Source organism: Poromitra crassiceps (genome assembly GCF_964638095.1).
Source record: "Poromitra crassiceps genome assembly, chromosome: 6".
Lineage (NCBI taxonomy): Eukaryota > Metazoa > Chordata > Actinopteri > Beryciformes > Melamphaidae > Poromitra > Poromitra crassiceps.
In genome coordinates, this window is record NC_139627.1 from 2,480,339 (window position 1) to 2,503,820 (window position 23,482).

Sequence of the window (23,482 nt, forward strand, 5' to 3'; positions counted from 1 at the left end):
AGACATTTATTTTTTGTATCATTTTAAAGCAACAGCACAGTTAAAGAGGATATTAATCTAACATGATGTCTGTAGTTCTTTATAGATCTAGCCTCTTAATTTTGCTCTCAAAGTGCACCAGATTGAAGCATTTTACTTTAAAATGGACAAAATTTCCGATTTCGATCGGACCCCCCGCGCCGCGCTAAAACGACCTCAGTATTCCTCAAAACCTGGCTACGGGCCTGGCTGCAGCACTTTCACCATGGTCCCTAATCCATACCACCCCACCCCCTGCGCGACGGCGCCCCCTTCTACCTGCTCTGAGCTTTTTCCCAGAGTGGGGGAAGGGCGATTCTGAGCCTGCAGTGCAGGCAGCAGTTTTAGCAGTGACATGACGTCAGTTTGTATAGTTTTAGCAGTGACATGACGTCAGTTTGTGTGACTGTAGAAGTATTTGTGGTGGAATTATCTGCGATATAATTTTTATTATATTTTCTTTGGGGGGGGGGGGGGGGGGGCACCAGCAAAAATCTTGCCTAGGGCACCAACTTGGTCAGGCACGCCACTGTCAATAAGAAATACTTCATATTACTTGCAGGTACAGCTGGCAAAAAGTGTTGGAAATCTGAACTGTCTCCCTCTCAGAGACATTGGTTGAACGAATTAACATCATATAGTACTCCTGAGAAGATCCTGTGTGAGAAGGAAGCCGGCAACTTATAAAAAAATATGGGGCTCCTTTCTGGCCTCATTACCTTCATTACACCCTCTTGGATAGTTGACTGGTACTGGCTTTATAAGGTTCTAAGATCACCTTCATTATGTCCACTCCACATATCTAATTTGTTTATTGGTTTTGATTTGATTGAATATTACCTCCTGTTACTTTTATTTTATATTTGAAAGAGAGCGAAATGTCTACCATACCGGGAGGGGGGAGGGGGGAGGGGGGATACCCTCAGTTTTCTTTGTTGTTTTTGTTTTACTCTTGTCTGTTTTTTCTGTGTGTATTGTTTTGTTATGTATGAAAATTGAAAATGGCCCAATAAAAATATCTTAAAAAAAAAAAAGTGTGGACCAGTGACATTACTGGTCCACACTAACTCAAATTAATAACTCATTAACTCAAATCAACTCTCAATAACTGTCAAACTATTCATCATTCATCTAGTTTGACAGTTATTGAGAGTTGATTTGAGTTAATGAGTTATCAATTTGAGTTAGTGTGGACCAGTGATGTCACTGGTCCACACTTTAACACTCAATAACTGTCAAATTAAATGACAGACTTCAAAACAGTTTAGTTTTCTGATATACTACTGATGTTCTAATGATACAAAGCTGGTTGAAAATGGGCAGAGTGTTCCTTTAATGAGGGCACCTGGCACTGGAACACCTCAACATAATGGAACCATAATTAATGGTATTAGCATACAGCCGCTTTACTTCCTGCTTTAACCGCCTCAAAAGGGTTGCTGTGAAATGGGTCCATAGTGACTGATAATAGATATTAACATCTTCTATTGACTTGGGAGGAATAAATACAGCCACAGAGACAACAATTGCATCAGCAATGTCCCATTTATTTATTAGAATAGAATATTTTCCACTTTATTGCTTCAAAATGACAGAAAAATAAAGCATTGCATCATGGGACAGACTTTGTAAACATGACTTTGTAAACAGTAAAGTTCATTATGTTGATAATATTTACAATTATTTACAAATCTTGTTTGACCATGTTCATGTTCAATCTACAAATCATGAACAATCTAAGAAGTGACTCAACAAAGATTAAATCTTAAACATGAATTCAACTGAAATTATTAATTAAACTGAAAATTTTAGGGGGGGGGGGGGTGTCACTTCCCATCTAATTTGCCATCAACTGTCATAGAAAGAGGAAAATCATTCACAAGCCAAATATGGACAAGGAAAGAAACAAATGAAAGCAAAAGAAACGTGTATACAGTGGACAATTTAATTGGCTGAGCAATCCATGGAGGCATCCAAATAACTGCCTAAAGATCACATGACTGACCATGACCCAATGATCATGTTAAGAGTGCAAACAGTAAACACAGCATGTTGGTCACGTGTTTGTCGTTTGGAATAGATAGGTTGATTTGGGGATCACAGGCTTCGTGTCAAGCTGAACGTTACAGCGGTCCACCCCTGGCTCTCTGAGAGGGGAAACCGTAAGCACTGCCCCGACCTCTCCGTCCATGGTACCCCCCTCTGAAGCCTCTGCCTCCCAAGAACCGGCCAGGAACGCCAAACGTCTCAACATTGCGCTTGCGCTCCTCTGCCCAGGTCAGTCTGACAAAACTGATAGCAGGCATAATATCACATACACGCGTCAAGTGTTACTTTGGACATTTAAGGAATAAGTGGGTCAACTAGGGCTTTACCTGGACCCAGAGGAGATGTTGTCGAAGAAGGACTTTGCTTTGTCGTAGTAGCATTTTGGCCCAAACAGACAATCTTCTGGACTCTTTTCACTAGAGTGTGAATCTTCTCCTTCCTTTTCCTCATGATTTCCATCTGAAGAGAGATTGGATAAACCCATCAAAGACATGCATGTTAAGGGTTAATACCCAATGCCCCTGCAGGCACTGGCAAAAGAGCTGGAGTTGGTCCCTGGGCGCTGTACTGCGGCTGCCCACTGCTCCTGTAGGTTCTATAGGTACCTAGTGTACTGTAGGATGGGTCAAATGCAGATTAATTCCCCCACAGGGATAATAAAGTATACAAATATGCTGCTGTATGGACCCTGGATGGAACACTGGGACTACAAAAGCATCGGCTGGCTGAATGTCTGCATCACTGCTCAGATGAAAACACATCAGTGCATTTGTGGCCATTTTGTGATGCAGCTCACCTTTCAGATTCAACCTGGCCTGCATCTCCAGCTCCAGCTCCTCCTTATGGAACTGTGCATTTGAGGAATCAAAATCAAAGTCGGTCTCAAACTTCAGGGTGGTAGATTGAACATCTCGCACCATGAGTTGGCCTCGACTGCGGCTCTTGCGCCATCGAGCTCCTAAGGTTTAAAAAAAGAACGAAAAAAAGAGGGCGATTCACATAATGCATTAAAGACATCTTGTTGTATTGGGATCATCACCTCCACCCACAAGTTTAGCGATCAAGGCTATGCATGAACTATTACCTTGTCTTCTCGGAGGAAGATTTTCATAATTCTCATCACGTCGTTCTTGATATGGTCCCTGCTGATCATTGGACACACCTGGGCTCGACTTCACTAAAAAAATTAAAATAAAAACACATTTGAGTTCACTCTGCAAATTGGAAACAAGTTATACAAAACAAGATCCCCCCCCCCCTCTCCAGGCAGAACAGGGAAAAAAATCTTTGAAGTCTCTTAAACAAATGAGCAAACACAGGCCAATGAACTGAGTATATTCCAAGCCTGCCTGCTTACTGGTGGGTCCAGTGCCCCTTCTGATGTGGGAGCGCCCTTGACTAGTCCTCTGGGGCCTCCTACTCTCCCAGCGCTGCTCCTGGCCTGTTAAACCTCTCTTCTGATTAGATCTGTCCACACGCACGGTTTGAACAGCCTTTTCCACCATGGGGGCCCTTCTGACCGGTGGGCCTTGCAGTACGGGCCCTGCATGGAGAACAGAACCAGTAAGGCAGTATTTAAAGCACTAGTTGAAACAGCTAGTGTGGGTTTAGGTTCAGTTGAGCCTGTAGGAATTTGCTCTGGTTGACTTACCAAGGCCAAGAGCCGCAGCATACTGTTGATTGAGGAGAGAGCTGGCAGCAAGCTGTTGGTAGGAGGGCATCCTTAACGGACTGGGGGCTCGGGCTGTGTACAGGCCTGAAGAGCTTCCACTGGACTGAACCAAAACACATGTATATTCAACTGGACTGAACCAAAACACATGTATATTCAACTGAACACCCAAGTTCAATGCGTTTAAGCTCGCTATAGCCTAGTATGGGCTGGCTGCAAGCCATGCAACTCTATACCTGCAATATAGCTGGATCCTGTGGCAGGCCATGGTGGCCATGGTGAGATCTTGGCGCTTCACACAGTGTGATGTCCTTAATGTCATTTCCCCGGAAAGTGATGTACTCATAGATGTCATCTTTGGGCGGTGTCGGCCTATCAGTGGGTCGTCCCTCCGTTCCAAAACACTTCACTAGCCAAGAGAGGAATGTTTGATCAAAAGTCTCACAATCTCAGACTTAAATGACAATTAGGCTATATCCCAGTCATCTTAATTGGGTTGTTTAGGCAAAACTTATCAAAACAAAAAATAGGCCATCATAACTCACCTTTTGCCAGTACAACTGTGGAGTTCACTGTGTCAATTGTATACAAGATACCTTCATAGCGATTTTGAGCTTTTGAAATTAGACCTATTTTACAGCCAATGTACGGCTTTGATGAACTCATTGCCAATAAGGCTTTAACCTATTTATTGTTGCTTGATAGCCTATACTGCTATAACTCACGTCAGGTAGCTACCAACAACACTCCTGCTCTGTGAAGCAGTCGGAGGGAATTTATATAATGAAATCCACAGGTGAACGGAGACCACGCCCATTGATTTAAGTAGACCAGACACACCTGAGCTAATGAGACACACACAGCCCCAGTGGCTGATTCGCTCACTCCCGAATATAAAACGGACGTGGGGCTCCTCATGAATGGACGGTATGATAGCCTAAATGTATGATGATCTTAGTGTAATATTTCCAGTATTTTTTTATTTTTGCGGAGGTGGGGGGTTGTGTGACTGGTGTTATTTGGTTCATAGCCTCAACATGAGATTCAGCTCAATCTTCATAATTAAAGTTGTCTCGCATTGAGGCTAGTTCGGATAGAGCCATATGGCTATTATTATTGATAATATTTTATTATTAATTTATTGTTATTATTCATTTTTATCAAGTTTTCTCAGCAGCCTTTCACAGAATACTGCAAAACAACTAAATTAAATAACTAAAACTATATTGATCGTTGCAATGATCAGTTCGCCAGTGATTTGACATGCAGGTATGTCCCTGCGCTCAGTGCGCTGTGGTGAGCGCCGAGGCAACAGCTGCTGTGCGTCCCCCGGAGAGAGAGAAAAATACAACGCAGCCATTTTGAGTCGTCTAACGTTACTTCAAAACTTAAATTGATAAAAACGCATCGACGGTGTCCATAAATCTGCAAATGCAATATTCTGCTATCTCAAAACTGTCCCAGAGAATCTCCTCGCTGTGGCAAAGTCCCACTGAAAGCAGCTCAACACTGTCTGGTTTCCTTGTTTTGCTCTGCTGCTGTCTGACAGACAGAACTGACACCCTACGTTACACTGCAGCTTGCAACCATTTCTTCCCAGCTTTATTTCTGGAAGGAGCCAATCAGAGCGCCGGGGAAGGCCGCGTCACGGAGGGCACATCCAATCGGCGCATGCGTCTCACGAACGAGCGTAGCTGGGCAAAGATGGCGGCGGGCTCCGATTTGCTGGATGATGTTTTCTTCAACACAGAGGTGGACGAAAAAGTAGTTAGTGATCTAGTCGGCTCTCTGGAGTCTGAGCTTACAGGAGGAGCAGGTCACGTTAACAGCACCGCCAGGGCCCCGTCTACAGCTAACCACGTCGGCAGCTCAGCTGGAGGTAGTCATTCCAATGTCCAGGGCAGCAAAATGGGACTTTCACAACAAGAGCTCGCTAAAGCAGGTAAGACAGCTCAGCTTGCACACTCCGGTTAGCTAACATGAGCTAATTTTGGTCACGTTTCTTGTGCTGATTGCATCTAGACACACTTTTGTAACTAATTGTAATTCGTGAGTTGCATTGGAAAACGTTCGCCATTCCCCCCATGTTTTCACGTGTTTTTTTCCCCCCCGCTGCTTGCAGGCAGCACAGGAGTGCAAGGAGGTGTCATTAACAGCGCGAGGTCCCACGGTTCCATCACGGATGGAGGGACCACATCAGCGGCAGGATCGAGCGTGACAGCCGGCGGACAGAGTCTGTCCAAGACGGGGGGGACAGCTAGCGGCGTTGTTGCAGCAGTGCCCGAGCCTGCTGCGTCTGGGATCGGGAAACCCGGAGCGACTGGTGTTCAAACTTTGAATGGAAGCGATGTTATGGTGAACTCTCATATTCCCGGAGGCGCGCCTGCTGCTGACAGCAGCGTGCCCGCTGTCACTGTTGTCAACAACGGACCAGGCTCTGTGACGAAAGGATGCGCAGCACTTGTGTCCGTACCATCTAGCACTATTATTCAAACCTCTTCGGCCAATGCGCAGAACGCTGTCACTTCGACGGTGATCTCGTGTCAGCCCGCTCTGAACAGTGTACCCACAGTCACTCTCGTGAGGCCATCTATGCAAACTCCCACTATTACCTCGCAAAGTGGCTGCAACAACCCCACCACGGGCTTGACATCAGCAGTTGTCGGTGTTACCAGCACCGCTGGTCCAGGCCCCCTAGTGAACAAATTCGAGTCTCCAAAAACTATCATTCAGACTACTACTACTGCTGCACACGTCGCGGCTAGTGTCACTACGTGCGCAACAACGAGAAGCCCGACTGTTTTGCAAAACGTGCGGACTTCAGTACCATCAACACTCGCTGCTGCCGCTTGTCCTCCTGGAGGGATACGAGCTATTGCTCCTCAAGTGTTGGCCCCTCGAATCACCCAGCAGCCACAACCAAACGCTCCAAACATCCAGAACATCCAGCTGCCCGCAGGTACGTTTGACAAGTTGGAAAGCTGTCAGCTTGGATGCATTTAGAGTTTTTCTTTAGCACGTTTTGGTGTTGTTGCCTATTCGATGTGATTGAAACAGTGTTGTTTGATCGGGTCAGGAGTTTCAGAGTAAGAGAAGCGAAGCAAAGCAGCACTAACTTTGAGGGAACTTGTTGCAGCATGTCTCAAATCTTATGGCGTTACGCTACCAAACTCAAAAGCATTCTTTGTTTTGTTGATCTTAGCTGCTTATGTGAATAGGTGGCTTGCCGATTTGTGCTTTGAGAGTCCTTGGGTACATTTTTGTACTTTGTATTTTTTGTATTTTGTTTTTGATGGTCCCTGTTGGCAAACAGCAGTTTAGAGGTGGAACATGTTCTGATTGCAGGACACTCAGTCAGAGTCTTAACAGATTATTTATAGCATGTCAAACCATGTCAAACTGTTGCAATCTATTGATTCTCCTTCAGTTGTCTTGTCAGAGATGACCAAACTATTTGTATACTAACAGCTATTTAATCTCTCTCTTATCTGAGTGTGTTTTTGGGGAGTTTGCTTGAGGGCGTGTGGAGGGAGTGTTCAGGGGGGGCTGGACTCAGAATGTGTGTTTCTGGCCTCAGATATTATTCCAAGCTTTTTACACTCTGCCCGCCTACAGGCTGTCATTCTCACAGAGTGTGAAAGTAACTGGCCAGGACAGGCAAGCCATGACCTTTTGACCCCTCTGGGATTTGCCCCTTGCAGGGATGGTCCTGGTTCGCAGTGAGAGCGGGCAGCTGCTGATGATCCACCAGCAGACCTTGGCCCAGATGCAGGCCCAGTCCCAGTCCCAAAGTGCCATGACCCCGCGACCCGCAGCCCCCACCAGCACTCCACCTGTCCAGATGACCTCTGTGCAGGTACAGTACCAGCACTGGTGGACACACACACGCCATGTGCAGATCATGCAGTGATACTCACTCGTGCATATTTACATTTAATATACCTCATTCTGTTCTGAAGGCTCAAGGGGCGTCTCTGCTGGCTCGTCAGGTGACCCCCACTACCATTATCAAGCAAGGCTCCACGGTCCAGAGCAGCATGCAGGCCACCACCACCACACTGCAGAGGCCCCCTGTGCTGCAGGTAGGTGGCTACTGTACTTCTGTCGTGACTCCTCCCACTGCCAGGCTCTCTCTACATGTAGATACCATCGACATATTATATCTCAATAGTAGATACATGTCATGACATGTGGCTCCGCCCCCGGCATCATGACATGACACACCTGCCACCTTTCTAATGACACATATATTATGTAGTGTAGGTGTCAAAAGGAGGGAGGGGCTTGTGTACTGTAGGTGTCATAAGGAGGGAGGGGCTAGCTGACAGGTTAGAGAAGCAGACTTGAGACTGCAAGTGTGCCAGTTTGAATCCATAAAACCACCCGCTCACCTCCACCACACACACACACACACACACACACACACACACACACACACACACACACACATCTATCCACGGCACGCACAGAGCAACAATTGCCACAGAAAGACATTCAATCCCCATTTCAGGGTATGAATCGTCTTTTAAATCGATTTTGGTCATGCACCTAACTAGCCGGGTCATGCACCTAACTAGCCGGGGCATGCACCTAACTAGCCGGGTCAGCCGGGTCATGCACCTAACTAGCCGGGTCATGCACCTAACTAGCCGGGTCATGCAGCTAACTAACTAGCCGGGTCATGCACCTAACTAGCCGGGTCATGCAGCTAACTAACTAGCCGGGTCATGCAGCTAACTAACTAGCCGGGTCATGCACCTAACTAGCCGGGTCATGCACCTAACTAGCCGGGTCATGCACCTAACTAGCCGGGTCATGCAGCTAACTAACTAGCCGGGTCATGCACCTAACTAGCCGGGTCATGCACCTAACTAGCCGGGTCATGCAGCTAACTAACTAGCCGGGTCATGCACCTAACTAGCCGGATCATGCACCTAACTAGCCGGGTCATGCACCTAACTAGCCGGGTCATGCAGCTAACTAACTAGCCGGGTCAGCCGGGTCATGCACCTAACTAGCCGGGTCATGCACCTAACTAGCCGGGTCATGCAGCTAACTAACTAGCCGGGTCAGCCGGGTCATGCACCTAACTAGCCGGGTCATGCACCTAACTAGCCGGGTCATGCAGCTAACTAACTAGCCGGGTCATGCACCTAACTAGCCGGATCATGCACCTAACTAGCCGGGTCATGCACCTAACTAGCCGGGTCATGCAGCTAACTAACTAGCCGGGTCATGCACCTAACTAGCCGGGTCATGCACCTAACTAGCCGGGTCATGCACCTAACTAGCCGGGTCATGCACCTAGCTAGCCGGGTCATGCAGCTAGCTAACTAACTAGCCGCTAATTTTTGGAGATGTTGTCCCCACTGACCACCACACACTCTGACTGTGAGGAGAGATCCAATCACAGTCAAACAGTTGTTTGGTATCAACAAGGCTCTAGACACAGTGGTAGCATCTAAACCTTTTGCAAAGCTCTCGTTCTGTTTCTGTCTGGATGGTTCATTAGCCTAACGTTGGTTGAGACTTAATGTGATTCCCATGTGGCGACGTACATGTATAGCAGGGGCGATGCCACCACAAAGAAAAAATGAAGACTAATACAAAAAAAGAATTGTTATGTGAGTGAGCAAGTTTGACATTCAAACTCTAAATCCTCTGGTCTCTTTATTGAATGTTTCACACAGTACTACCTGATTGTATAAACAAAATAGCACCGGAACAGGTGGCGGACATACTTACATGAAAAAAAAGGCAAAATTGACAGGTACAAATTATTATATGTCCTTTATTTACACATTTAAATACGTGTCATTAAAATGCACTCTGGCAGTTTAAAATGAGCAAACTGAATTGCAGTGCACAATACATATTAAATATTAAAATTTGTTCAATATCTAAAAATATCTCAAAAGCACAGTAAAGCCAGAAACACAGTAACACAGGATTGCTCTTATTTGTGTCCATTCAGAAATCTGACCATGGAGGGTATAGGACTCTTTTTGTAGCGCTCTGTTTTACACTTGATGTCTCTCAGCCGTGCTCCTTGTCTTGTCCTTGCTCCTTCTCTCTCAGCGCACGTTGGTGGGAGCCAGCTTGAGAAATCTGTGGAACTTTGGAGTTTGAGTGCAAAGTTCAGGCACAGCTATTCTTGTACATGTTCTATATATATTTTCTTTTGTTTACCAGCCATAGGTAAGCGTCTTTGAGCACTTGGAAAAGCGCTATATAAATCCGATGTATTATTATTATTATTATTATTATTATTATTATAGGTACTTGAGCAAGATCCCATTTGCTCAACTCCCATTGTGTATGTATGGAAAAGTACAAATGTGGAGCAGTGTAGTGCTAGATGAAGAGCATGCGTATTTAGCACAGCCCTTCCTTGGAAAAAATAACAGTAAAAAATATATATATATTGAATTGAATTGAATTGAATTGAATTTTTTATTTGTCTCGAACAGAAATTAAAAACACATTCATTTACAAAACAACATATTATATGTCCGAGAAGGGACAGAAAGAAGCCATGCTTATCTAGTCCTGCCCCTCCTTACTACTTCATTAAATAAGGTTTAAATAATAATAATAATAGCTGCTTTACAATACAAAACAGATAGCCTACCATAGGCAATCCCACTAAATGCTACGAAATGTGAAATTAAATATACTAAGTGCAATACTCATTTTTCAAGCTCTCTCTTATACATGTCCATGATTGATAGTTTATAGATTCTTTTGAAATATACTATATATATTATACGGTATATATATTTGTCTCGGCACAAGTCGAGTCCATTGTGCCCCTAGACCAGTAGCCTGTATTACAAAGCTAGTTTAATGCCTTATCCGAGTAAGTTTGAGTTTAAACCTGGTTTAGCCGTACTACAAAGCAAGTTAACTTTCAATCACCATGGCAACTGACGCTGCAAAGCTAACCTGGTCGCGACCAGGTTAGCTTCAGAGGATAAGATCAAAATCCATGACAGACCCATATAATCGGCTCTCTGGAGTCACTCACCGTTCATAATATAAGATCGCCATATGAAAAATAGATTGCAGTCAACTGAGAATATAACAAGAAAAACATTTGTGGCTCTGTAGGCTACATAATTAAATTAAGCCTACTTACCACTTTATGTCTTAACAGCTCAACGATGCGTGGAGAAATATGATCACTATTAATCACGCAGCGCATATCATACACGGAGCCTCAAATGGAGTTAGGGTGATATTCTCCTACATGCCAGAAAAGCCTATAGCCTACATATAATATAGATATGGGATAAATATGGGATAGCCCCAATAGACTACTAAATATGCAGGCAATTCTTGCATGTTTCAGCTGGAACTGTGTCCTGTAGGCTGTATGCCAATATATGAGCAAAAATAGGCTAGTTTTTATCAATGAAAACTATGCCCGCATCGTCTCAATTCAGTTCAGCAGTTTTCTCTTTTATATTAGGCATCAGCATTATCATTATTTTATATATTAATTATTCGATCAGTGCAACTACACACATAATGAGTGATAGAGATCATTATTCATTGAGCATGCGTTTCTAAATCTATGGTCTAAATAGGTTTACAGATTGTGGAAATTTATAGGCTGAGATTACACATTTAGGGGACAGAAATCGCTGATCAAAGTAAATCAAATGACTGATGTGAATACAAGCGGCAGCTTTAGCAGTCCTTCAGCAGATTATATCCAACGCGGATTTTCATTCTGACATAGGTTACATTAAATATCCGCTAAAACTCTGATCACGCACTGCGCTTTCATTGAATGAGGAAATGGGTGTAGAAATGGGTGTGGGCGTGGATCAACTCAGCTGTTCATAATGTGATTGGCTAGCGCACCTCTTTCGCGTGGACGCGCGCCTGTGCACGAGCGAAAAACGTGCGCGTGCACAGGCAGATCCCAGATAAAGCCAGCTTCAGTTATCGAGTAGAAAACCAGCGTCGTAGTATCGGTTAACTAGATAGCTTTGATCCTGTTCAGTCAAACCAGATCAAAGGGACTTATCGCGGATCTGTTAAGATAGCTTCGTAGTACAGGCTATAGTCCTGTCAAATTGTTATCATGACCCTGTCATTTCTCCTGCTCTCATCCCATGACTGTCTCTCCTCTCCACTGACTCGTACAGAACACCATCATGCTGGGAGGAACTGCCACCGCCCCAGGACAGCCGCTGGGGACGCCCACTGCCGTGCAGCCCGGATCCGCAGCCACAGTGGTAACACAGAGGGTCGGGCTCCCCGGGGCCGCTGGGACCCCTATTGCTCACACGAATATCACCGCTATAACTCCTGTAAGTACTAACCTTGAATGCTTCTGCGTTTCATCAGAAGTTCAGTTATGAGCTTCACTGATTCTTAACACATTCAGTGCCAGCGACGCCATATGGCGTCATTAGAAATTTACCGTACAGTGCCAGCGACGCCAAATGGCGTCATAACTCGATTTTTTTTTTTTGACGGGGGGGTGTCGATCTATGCCTCTTACATCGCCTCTTACAATATTCAGAGGTATTGAATGTGTCTAACCTATTTTACAGAACCCTTAGGTGGCGACAGCGCTCTCCAGATGAGAGAACGTGGAGTGAAACACACAGAAGAAGTCATTGGGGGGAAGGAAATCGCATCGCATCCGTCCGTATGCAGCGGCTTCATTGAAGCAACGTTTAGCTGTGCCCCTGCAGCAGCCAATCTGCTATCACAATTGAGCACCTCGATGTCCGCTGCAACAGCCTCCGTGTCCGCTGCAACACATGATCAGCCGTGGATTTGTTATTATTCTCAACTCGAAGCATGGGAGCTGGTACACGCGGCTGTAAAAAAGCAGGATCTAGCAGACTTTTTCAGTGCTGAGCACAGGCAGAGAAAACGAGAAAACAGCAGAGCAGAGAGATACTCCTCCCACAACGGGGGGGGGGGGGGGGGGGGAGGAGGAGGGGGGGAGGTGGGCACGCAGAGCCAAGTACACAACACAGACCCAGACAGCAGGACAGGGTTGGCAAACGCAAGCCAGAATATCCGATGCCCACCAGCAGCAAAAGATCAGCAAGAAGCTGCAACCAGCAGCGCATGCAGGCGCCAGCGCTGCTGGTTTCAGCTAAAAATATTATTCTTCCAAACAAAATTCCCTTGCCTTCACTGTTTTATTGAAGGAAATTATTTTTGAGGTGTGACTACATCAGAAAATTAGCTTCAGAGTCAGTGATGTGCTTGAAATGTTTAATTTCACAAAAGGCTCATTATCTCAGCTCGTAGAAAAAAAGCTCTTTTTTTCGTTCAATCAAGCTATCTTCTCCGGCTCATAACTAAAGAACGGAAAATGGGATCAATAAACTTTTTTTTGCAGGTGATAGAAGAGAGTCTCATCGTTATTTGTGCGTGTTCAGTGTTTACATAGTAATTATTAAAGAAATTATATGACTGTTTTAAAATGCATTGCGGCCTATGTGGCACAGCAAGCAACCTTTTGCCCAAGGGCCGTGGCACTGAAAGTGTTAATTGTGCACATTATATCAGAAATATATACCGGTATATATGTGATTTTTAGAATATTGTTGCATTTCGCGTTGCATTTCTGTTTCCAATGTAGTGTGTATATTCAAGAAAACATGTCGTGGTGTTTTGGTGTGTGTGCATGTTTGCAGGAGACGCTGGAGAATGTGAAGAAGTGTAAAAACTTCCTGTCCACGCTGATCAAGCTGGCATCTAGCGGGAAGCAGACCTCCGAGACCATCGCCAACGTCAAAGAACTGGTCAAGAGCCTGCTGGTACATGTTTTTAGCCCCCCCCCCCCCCACTTACACACACACACACACACACACACACACACAGACACACACACACACACACACACACACAGACACACACACACACACACACACACACACACACGTCCTTTCAGATGTGTGTCCTCTAATCCTCTGTCTGTGTGTTTATTGCACCACAGGAGGGGAAGATTGAGCCGGAGGATTTCACCAGTAGGTTATACCGGGAGCTCAACTCCTCGCCACAGCCGTATCTTGTGCCTTTCCTTAAGGTGAGACCAGAGCCGTGTATACAGAAGAGTTGCGACATCTCCATTCACTCCAATGGACCAGTTTTTTACTCTCAAGAGTTCCAGGAAGTAAGGTCCTGGATTAAGCAGCACCGTCGAGTCGCAGCAAAATGGACAGTTTGCGTTGTACTTTGAAAACTTTTGTTTTTTTAATAATCAAATTGTCCATTATCAGCCTTATTTTAGCATTCAGAAGTAGCGCGAGACCCCTTCCTGGCTGTTCATTGGCTAATGAGTCACGCATTTTGGTCCTCCGCTGACGCCACTCTCTCTCTAAATTGCTCTGATCAGCACTCTTCGTGTTGTATCATGTGATTGATGCTGCGTGTCCTCGCCCTGCTGCTCCATATCAGGAAGTGGATCCTTTCCAGACAGCTGATTGGATAAGATGCTGCATGCTCAGCGTTTGTAGTCGGGCGGTGCTTGTGAGTGGCGGGGTGAGGCTAGTAAGCCACAAAGTAGCATCATAATACTGTCAGAGAGGAGAGGCAGTATTTGACATGAGAAAGAGAAGATACATTATAACAATAATAATAACAATGGTGACAATGTTGCTCCAGGTTCAGCTGTTCCATCTACTTTCCAATAAGCACATCAATTTTGATCAGTTTAGCCACAATGAGCCAGTGGGCGTGTTGACGACGACGTTGGGATGACTTCTGTTATATTGTTACATGGCAATTTTAGAGGCCATTTACACCTGGCGCTGCTAACATGCGTTTTCTGCGATCAGATTGCAGAAAATGCATGTTAACGGCCAGGTGTAAATGGAATCAGGCTGAAGTGATCAAATACAATCTGATTGCAATCTGATGGCAGAAAACGCATGTTAACGCCAGGTGTAAATGGCCTCTTACAAAGCATTAATATTCCCGTGCCATTTCATTTGCAGACCTGATTCAATGGACATTGTCCAGACTTCATGTATGTAAGTGGCTTATGTATTGTTAAGCGTATGGACTGCGAAGACAAAGTCCTCACACACACTTGTCAAAGCATTTCTGAGGTTCTCATGACAATAATGGGACTATTCATTTACATCTCCAAACCAAAATGTATCTGCTGTGTTTTTGTTAGGAGGCCAGGCTTTTGTCTTGGCCAAACTGAATCCAGTTTTCTCCCGTCTGTCTGTGCCACCAGAGAAGTCTCCCAGCGCTGCGTCAGATGACCCCAGACTCTGAAGCCTTCGTCCAGCAGAGCCTGCTCCCTCAGCCCAGCCCTGTGCCTGCCGCAGCAGCCTCCACCGCCCTGACCGCTGTGGTGCTCCGACCGCCCCTCTCCACCACCACCACCAGCAGCAGTACTGCCGGGACCAAGGCCGGGGTCATCAGCTTGACCCAGGCGCCTCACAGTAAACCTGGCCTGGTACGATCGCAGCTGGGGGTTGATACCTATAAGGGTCTAAGGCTGAAACGATTCTTCATCTTTCATTTAATCCATTTGAATATATATATATATACAGCTCACTGTGTTTTGTAAAGATGATTATTATTGTCACACGCCATGCTTGCACGTGATGTGCAGAAGACTGCAAAATGGAGAAAAAAGAAATAGCGAGGGACGAAGAGAAGAGACACAGAGAAAATTAAATAAATACATTTGTCAATCAGAAGTTAATCAAACAACCTTTTGCCGATAATGCCTCAAAATTCACCCAGGCCAGCTGAACAACAGTGCTTACATAGTGTGATTGTACATACACTTATAAGCGGATACCTCTGTGTGAGTTGTGGGTTCTCTTACTTGTCTGTCCTTTCTATTCTCCGTGTTTCTCACGTCTCTCTGTATGTGTGTAGATAGTACCCCAGCAGCAGGGGGCGATGGTGAGGCCTCAGGTGACCCTGGCTCAGTCTCCCATGGTTACGCTCAGAGGACAGCCCCACAGTCGCATCGTCATGGGCCAGCCGCAGGTGGTCAAACAGCTGCAGACAGGTGTGTGTGTATGTGTGTGTGTGTGTGTGTGTGTGTGTGTGTGTGTGTGTGTGTGTTCAAGACAACACGTTTGCATTCCACATACTTTATGCAGTCCCTTAAAATTCATGTCATTCTTCCGCATCTGAAAAGCCTAAATTGTTTATCCACATTGTAAATATTATTGATGGCCTGCTGTGATGCTGTCCTGGCTCTCTGGTCTGGCACCCTGTCACCCGTACAGTATGGAAACACTGCCACCTTGTGGATACTGTTTATAGCTGCAGGTCACTCATATTGAACAGGGCAGACAAATGTGATTAGAATGATGTAATAACCGATTCATTACACTCATTACATCTCAGTCAATCAATGAAAACTGAAATTGCTTCTTTCCATCTTGTGTGCGTGCGTGCGTGCGTGCGTGTGTGTGTGCGTGCCCATGCGTGTGTGTGCGTGTGTGTGTGTGTGTGTGTGTGTGCGCGTGCCCATGCGTGTGTGTGTGTGTGCGTGTGTGTGTGTGTGCGCGCGTGTGTGTGTGTGCGTGTGTGTGTGTGTGTGTGTTAGTTCCCATGGTGAAGCAGCCATTGGCTCCAGGGGCTCGAGGAGTCCTGGCAGCTCAGTCTGCTCTCACTGCTGCTCAGAGGCACAAGCTGAAGGAGGCGTGTGGAGGAACCTTCAGGTCTGTGTCACACCTGCTGTCAGAAACCACCACACTGCAACTCCCTCATGCTTTAAGATACAGAGTTCATATTCATCCCACCCCTGTGTTACAGTATGTGAAGACAGTAGAGATGTAACAGTATGAAAATTTCACATCATGATTATCGAGACAAAAATGATCACGTTATCAGTATTATCACAGTTTGTTAAAATGTGCTGAAAATGTTCAAAAAGTACTAATACACTCACAGAAATCATTTCACCAAGTTTTATATTGAAAACTCAGACCCAAAAAGGATTGATACACTCACTGAAATCATTTCTCCAAGGCTGTGCGTTTGCATCTCAGAGATGGTTGCCAACTTTGGTTGATGATGGACAGTATTTACCATGTTTTTCAACGCACTGTAATCATGGTAACATGGTAATCACGGACGGTACCATGGTTTTAATGATAATGACAATGTGAAACAGTACGGTTATCGTAAGGAATTTTATCACGGTTATCATTAAAAACCGGTTATCGTTAGATCCCTAGAAGACAGGTATGTTGGCATAGAAATAATTGCTAATTAATGCATTAATTAGCTTTAGCAAACTGCTTAATTAATGACCTCGTATCAGCGTGATTATGTCGGGACGTTAGGCAGCTCAAGTGCCTCTTGGTCTGAACGATTGGCGCAGCTGGAAAGTTTCGAGACCCTCGGGAGAAAGTCAGTTGGCACACTTCTCATTGACCACATGCTCGACACTATCTGAAGAGTCTTGATGCAGCATCTAGTCCCTCAAAGCGCTTCAACAAACCCCCGGAGAATGACTTGTACATTAAATGGCCCAGGTCTGTATATTGAATATTGTACACAGTCTGAGAGTTTTGTTGAAATGAAATATTGTAATAGCATTGTGACCTGGGCAAGTCTTGCACATGTGCATCTGCCATCTGAATTGAGTAGAGAAAACAGAAAACGGTCTGGTTGTGATTCAGTTTACACACAACATGTTCTAATACACAGTAGGGAGTCATAAAGGGAGTAGTTCCCTGAATTGGTGCTGTTAAAGTCATCTACACAAAGGTAATGAACTCAATGCAATATGAACGTGCTGATGAAGAAATGGTGCAACAGAGGAAGTGTAAAGCACTTCTCTTTAGCATGATTCTTTTCATGTGCAAAGACAAAATGATTTCTACGTTTAAACGGCCTTTATTTCAAATGGAATATGATATCTATCATAAAATGATATCTATAATAAAGCAAAGCAAGGATGAACTCTGCATTCCAGTATCATATGTTTCTTACAGACGACTCTCAGGACAAACATCTAACTTCAAATGATACAAATAACCAAGAAATAATTTAAATAGTCAAACCCGTCAACCCCCCACCATCCCCCCCCCCCCCCCCCCCACTCTCTCTCTCTCTCTCTCTCTCTCGAACATAAAGTTAGTTAACCAACCAGGCAGCGGAGAAACAAAAGAACCGCTTTGTGTAGATCAGCCTCACGAGCCAATCAGGAGCCTGATTGATATTTAGCTTTTTTGTTTAGCTTTACTTTGATTCGCTCACAGTCGGAGAGAAAATGTGGTGATTAGTTAGTTTTACAACAGGCAAAGAGCATAGAGCGTATATAACCGAGGCATTCAAATGATATTCAAGATACTTGTAATTTGTATAGGCTTATATTTATTTTACTCCTTTCTATAGTCTTATATTTAATTTCTATAGGCTTATATTTAATTTCTATAGTCTTTTTTTAATTTCTATATATTTGGGGAAAAAGAACAAAACCGGAGGTACAAAATGTTTCATGGGCACCAAGAGTAATTAGACTTGACTGGGTTCAAATAGTTCTTTGTAGATGGTGGCTGGGGGTCATTTTGTCCTGCGACCCAGTTTCGCTCCTGGATCAGGACCGTAGTAGACGAATGGCACTTATTTGTGTATTTATATGGTTCATGTCTGACCCCATGACCTTTAGACTCATTTCTGACATCTATCATGTGACCACCTCTGATGCTTTATATTCCAATACTGAGGCTGATCAGCTTTTCTTTGATCCAGGGATGATGATGACATCAACGATGTGGCCTCCATGGCAGGAGTCAACTTGTCAGAGGAGAGCGCTCGTATCCTAGCAACCAACTCTGAGCTTATCGGCACGGTAACCCGATCCTGTAAGGACGAGGCCTTCCTCTCCACCTCCTTTCTCACCCGAAGAGCTCTGGAGATTGGTGAGATACACACACACACACACACACACTGAAGCCCTTTTCCCACATGCGCTTTGTACCACAAAATGACCGGTACGTGGTCTAATGCCTGCATGTGAGAAAGGCGCCGTGCCGGTATAAGCGCGACCCCGTCGTCCCCGACATTTCACCAGTTTCGACCAAGTCAGAAGAGCGGTATGCTCTTAAGGAGACGCAAGTGGAAACGGTTCCAGTCATTTTCCGCGACAGCGGTCCTTCAATCATGGGCGAGGAGTAGCCTACACACGTTGCTTAATGTTCCAGCGGGCATAATCTAATCATTCGCGCACATTAAAGCAAACTGGCGAAATGATCTTGTGATAGCCTAATAAGAGCAGTATGTCAGCTTGCTGATTTCCGAAGGCAACCCCGGACACATCAAACAAAGCCAGTCTGTAAAAAGTGCTTCAACGCGACGCAGGTGAACGGATAAACATCGAACCAGCAACTATTTCTCTCAGACACGGATCCCAACTTCTTCAAAGTGCATCAACTAATCATTCGCGCACATCAAAGCAAACTACTTCCACATTTCGCTTGTGCATTTGCTGTGTCATTCAACGTGTCATTCGCAGTGTCTGTCCGTGGCTGCTGCTCTCGAGCAGAGAGGGGAGGGGGAAATCGGCTGTGTTGATTACGCTGGCGGCTTGACGCTGCTCTTAAGTCAAACGAGTGTGATTTATTGTGTGACAACTGACAAGCGAACTTATTTCGAGTTTTGCCGACCCCCCAAATAAGCTCCCCCCTCCCCCCGCCCCCCCAACATACAGGAAAATTCGCTGATAGATTCCCACATGCGCGAGCCGAAGTGTGAAGGGAAATGTCCGATATTGACTTACAGGTAATTTTCCGGTACGCATGTGGGAAAAGGGCTACACACACACAAACCAGACTGATACATACAGTAGAGTGAAACAGGATGTGACATCACGTTATCATTCAGGATGTTGTTGTTGTTGTTGTTACCAGGCTAACGCACACGTAGTTGTTTGGGAACGCACACCCTGTCACAGCCTCTCTGACTCTTATTGTGACAGGCAGGAAGTTTGGTGTCGGCGAGTTGGGCCCAGACGTGATCAACTTCATTTCCCACGCGACACAGCAGCGGCTCCAGAACCTGCTGGAGAAAGTCTCTGAAGCAGCGCAGCAGAAAAACACCACGTTCAAGGTGAGACAGAACCGTTTGAGTTCTGAGTTGAGTGTGATATGTACCCACTGTCCACCCTTTTTGTTTGGACATGAAGACCTATGGGAAGCGACCGCATGGTGGAAAAAAAGCAGACACTCTAAAAAGCCTGAAATAGCCAAAATAGGGCTGGAAAATGGATGTCTGCTCTTGAGTTTTCACATAACGACTGTTGTGACAGGAACTGCCGGTGATTTTTGTCAGCTGGAAAAATGTCTAAAATGATGAAATTGCTTCACATAATGGTCCAGTGTGAGGGCAGAGGTCCAGTGTGAGAGCAGAGGGCAACACAAGTCTTTTTATACTGGTCCAGTGTGAGGGCAGAGGGCAACACAAGTCTTTTTGTGGTCCAGTGTGAGGGCAGAGGGCAACACAAGTCTTTTTGTGGTCCAGTGTGAGGGCAGAGGGCAACACAAGTCTTTTTCCTATCCTGCTGTATCTCTCCGTTCTTGCTTACGCCCTCCATCCATCCCTCCTTCAGGAGGACGAGAGGTACGAGCAGGTCAGTGATGTGCGGGTCCAACTCAAATTCTTTGAGCAGCTGGACCAGATGGAGAAGCAAAGAAAGGAAGAGCAGGAGAGGGAGATCCTCATGAAGGCTGCCAAGGTAACAAACACTGAAGAAACCCACCACCCATGACCCATCCATAAACTGAACATGTTGTTGCTGCCATCTAGTGCCCATCTTGATTCTTGTTTTAAAATATGTCCCCTGTGTTACTGCAGTCTCGGTCACGGCAAGAGGACCCGGAGCAACTTCGACTCAAGCAGAAGGCCAAAGAGGTGAGCGTCATGCTAACGAAAGCATGGGCAGCTGTGACTGCTTTGTTCACTCCTAACCTGTGAGCGAGTGAGGTTCACTCCTAACCTGTGTGTTTTTGCCATGTTTTCCAGATGCAGCAGCAGGAGCTGGCTCAGATCAGGCAGAGAGAAGCCAACCTAACGGCGCTGGCAGCCATCGGCCCGAGGAAAAAACGGAAAACGGACTCTCCTGTTAGCGGTGCCAGCGCAGAGGTGCTGACCATGTTAACCATTTCCCACAGACAAGTGGTGCTATTTTTGAACCGGTTGCATTTTGCAAAGAAACAAAGATGATAGTGTGTGTTTTTCTTTCTCTTGCTGTCTTCCCCTCCTCCTCCTCCTCCTCCCCCTCAGGGCTCGGGGTCTGGCTCCTCCCAGCCCGGAGGCTCCAGTGGAGGGGGCTCCAGGCAGTTTCTGCGTCAGCGTATCACCAGGGTCAACCTCAGGGACCTGCTCTTCTGCCTGGAGAACGAGAAGGGGACCAGTCACTCGCACCTGCTGTATAAAGGCTTCCTCAAATAGCACGTTGCTGGTTATAGCAAATAACCAGCTCCGCTCAATGGCGTCGAGGAAGGAGAGCTGACCGTCGACTCAGGCCCTTTCCGCTGATACTTTGACGACTCACCGCTGAACGACGAGAGACCTCTGTCTAAGGGGAGGGAGATAGCTGGAGCAGCGGAGAGGTATCAGCTCTAAAGCAGCACGAGGTATCAGCTCTAAAGCAGCACAGGCCGTTTGCATTTTTAACACCGAGATGGAGTGGAAAGTGAGACTGGGCCCTGCTGTCAGCGTGCCTCCCCTCCCAGCTCCGTTTGCTCTGTAGAGACGAGTTGCACGCGACCACGCCTCTCCTCACACACTGCCCACAAGCAAAACATCTTTGTAAAGTAAAGATTTGGAAACCTGGTCATTGCAAGGACATCGATATTCTCGCAGCAAATCAGTGTGAAACAGACATTTTAGTTACATGCTGATGAGCATGCAGCATTTAGGTGTGACCGCCTGCTTTTTACAATACTGCCGTACTCATTTTGAACGTCTAAAGATTCTAGATGAAAGGCTTTAGGTGAAATGCAAAGACAACCACGTTGATTTGAGTTCTTAGCAAACAAGATTTTAATTGATCATGCATTTGGAGTCTATTTTAGCACAATTTGAATGCCTGTGGATTTGTTTTACCCAGATTAACAGTCCTGTCATCTGATGAGTTGCCTTCTTGCCAAATGAAGCCATATGAATCATAATTGTCTAACATTGTGATCAGTCTAATCGAAGTAACTTCATCTCCCCATCAATTCTCTTCCAGGTTTGTAGGATGTTTTTTTCCAGTTTTGTTGTGTGCTTTATTTGTTTGACTTGGCTTGATTGGAAACAAAATTATTATTTATGTGTCTTATATTGTGTTACAATGTAATCATGTAATGTATTTGACCTTGGGCCACTGTAGCATTCTTAACTGTGAGTGTTCCTGACACCTGTCGATCACAGGCGGACCAGGATGAAGGAATGGTTGAGAACGTGTTCAAAGAAAAGGATATTTTTGGAGAAACGAATGGCAATAATTTGTTGTTGATTGCAGTCATTTCAGTGAAAGAAACTTTTGAGTCGTTGGTTTTTGATATTTATGATTGGAGGGTTTATGACTGGAGGCCATATGAGGAAACATGGAGATGGAATGCAGAAGAATGATTGCGCTTTGACAGATCAGCTTTCTAAAAATGAGTTGGTCGGACGGACAAACCCACTTTATAACTTTTTATATTTTTAGTGCACATACTAATTTTGATCTTTATACCTTTTTGTTATTATTTTATGAAAGAATGTCTATTGGCAGATTTTATGACTGTAAATACTTTAGTGTGTTGTTTGTAGATGTATCAGTTGAGGCTCATTTCACGTTGGGCAAATTTGTCTCAAGAATAATCTTGATCAGTGCTTATCAATCAGTATTGATACCATTGCCCAATTAACTGTTACACACCGTACTCTGGATTCATGTGTTTTTTATAACACCTGCAAAGTGGAGAAATATATGTACCCAATATCTTGTAAATTTTGCACAGCCACTTGTTGATATGTAAATATTCAAATTAAAAAGGGTTTTTAATTGATATTGTTTTATAAAGGATTGAGAGAATGATCTCCATTAAAAAGGGTGGAAACACCTTCTGTTTTGTCTTCATTGGTGGAGCATGATTGCTCTTCAAGTCCTTCTAGGGATCTCACACTTGTACTGATGTCCAGCATGACTGGTGACGAGGGAAACATGAGTTTGTTTACTGCGTCGCGCCATGCACCGGGTCCGGGTGCACGGGGTTCTGGAGGAGGGTCTCGGCCGGGGGTGTGGGACCCGGGCAGGGTGAGGGGCAGGGCGGGTGGTGGGAGTGGCTGCCCTGGGTGTCTGCCCAGCAGAGGGGCACTTAGCCTGGGTGGTGGCAGTCTGGAGGTTGGGGTGGCTGGCCTGGGTGTCTGTGCCCAGCGGGGTGGTGCCGCTCCTCTCCCCCTCTCCCCTCCTCTTCTCTCCCCCTCTCCTCTCCTCTCCTCTCCTCGCCTCCACCTCTCTGGCGGCCTCTCTGGTCCGGACTGCCGACCCAGCGCTCAGCACTCGCCTTTTATATCCACGGTCCCTAGTCTGGGCACCTTTCACCCCGCTTTTTGTCATGGCTTTTTGTTGCCGTTAGCTTGACGTCTGGTCCCTCGATTAATTGTCTGATGCAAAGCTTCTGTATTGGCTTAAAAGATGTGAGATTGTGAATCCGCAATGTTTCTACAATAACTTCTTCAAAAACTTATTTCGGTACGTCCATCTTTTGTTTTGTTGTTTGCCGTTCTGATACTTGGGTCAAATTGTCA

The 23,482-nt window shown here is 45.4% G+C and overlaps 2 protein-coding genes across 2 annotated transcripts; one reads left to right on the forward strand and one right to left on the reverse strand.

Annotated features, from left to right (window-relative positions):
• Positions 1-2,141: 2,141 nt before the first annotated feature.
• On the reverse strand, positions 2,142-4,405 carry lsm14b (LSM family member 14B; the record flags this gene model as incomplete). Its single annotated transcript, XM_083639243.1, has 7 exons — positions 2,142-2,310; positions 2,394-2,526; positions 2,864-3,025; positions 3,425-3,610; positions 3,719-3,842; positions 3,976-4,148; positions 4,285-4,405. 7 exons carry the CDS (start codon positions 4,403-4,405, stop codon positions 2,142-2,144), a joined length of 1,068 nt encoding a protein of 355 aa, XP_083495369.1.
• A 1,038-nt stretch (positions 4,406-5,443) lies between these two features.
• LOC310778799 (transcription initiation factor TFIID subunit 4-like) lies at positions 5,444-22,793 on the forward strand (the record flags this gene model as incomplete). The annotated part of the gene is made up of 16 exons (XM_083639245.1): positions 5,444-5,681; positions 5,862-6,698; positions 7,441-7,595; positions 7,699-7,821; positions 11,896-12,051; positions 13,411-13,533; positions 13,713-13,802; positions 14,961-15,185; positions 15,617-15,752; positions 16,299-16,413; positions 18,455-18,624; positions 19,680-19,810; positions 20,310-20,435; positions 20,555-20,611; positions 20,723-20,842; positions 20,984-22,793. 16 exons carry the CDS (start codon positions 5,444-5,446, stop codon positions 21,149-21,151), a joined length of 2,970 nt encoding a protein of 989 aa, XP_083495371.1. The 3' UTR covers positions 21,152-22,793.
• Between the last annotated feature and the right edge of the window lie 689 nt (positions 22,794-23,482).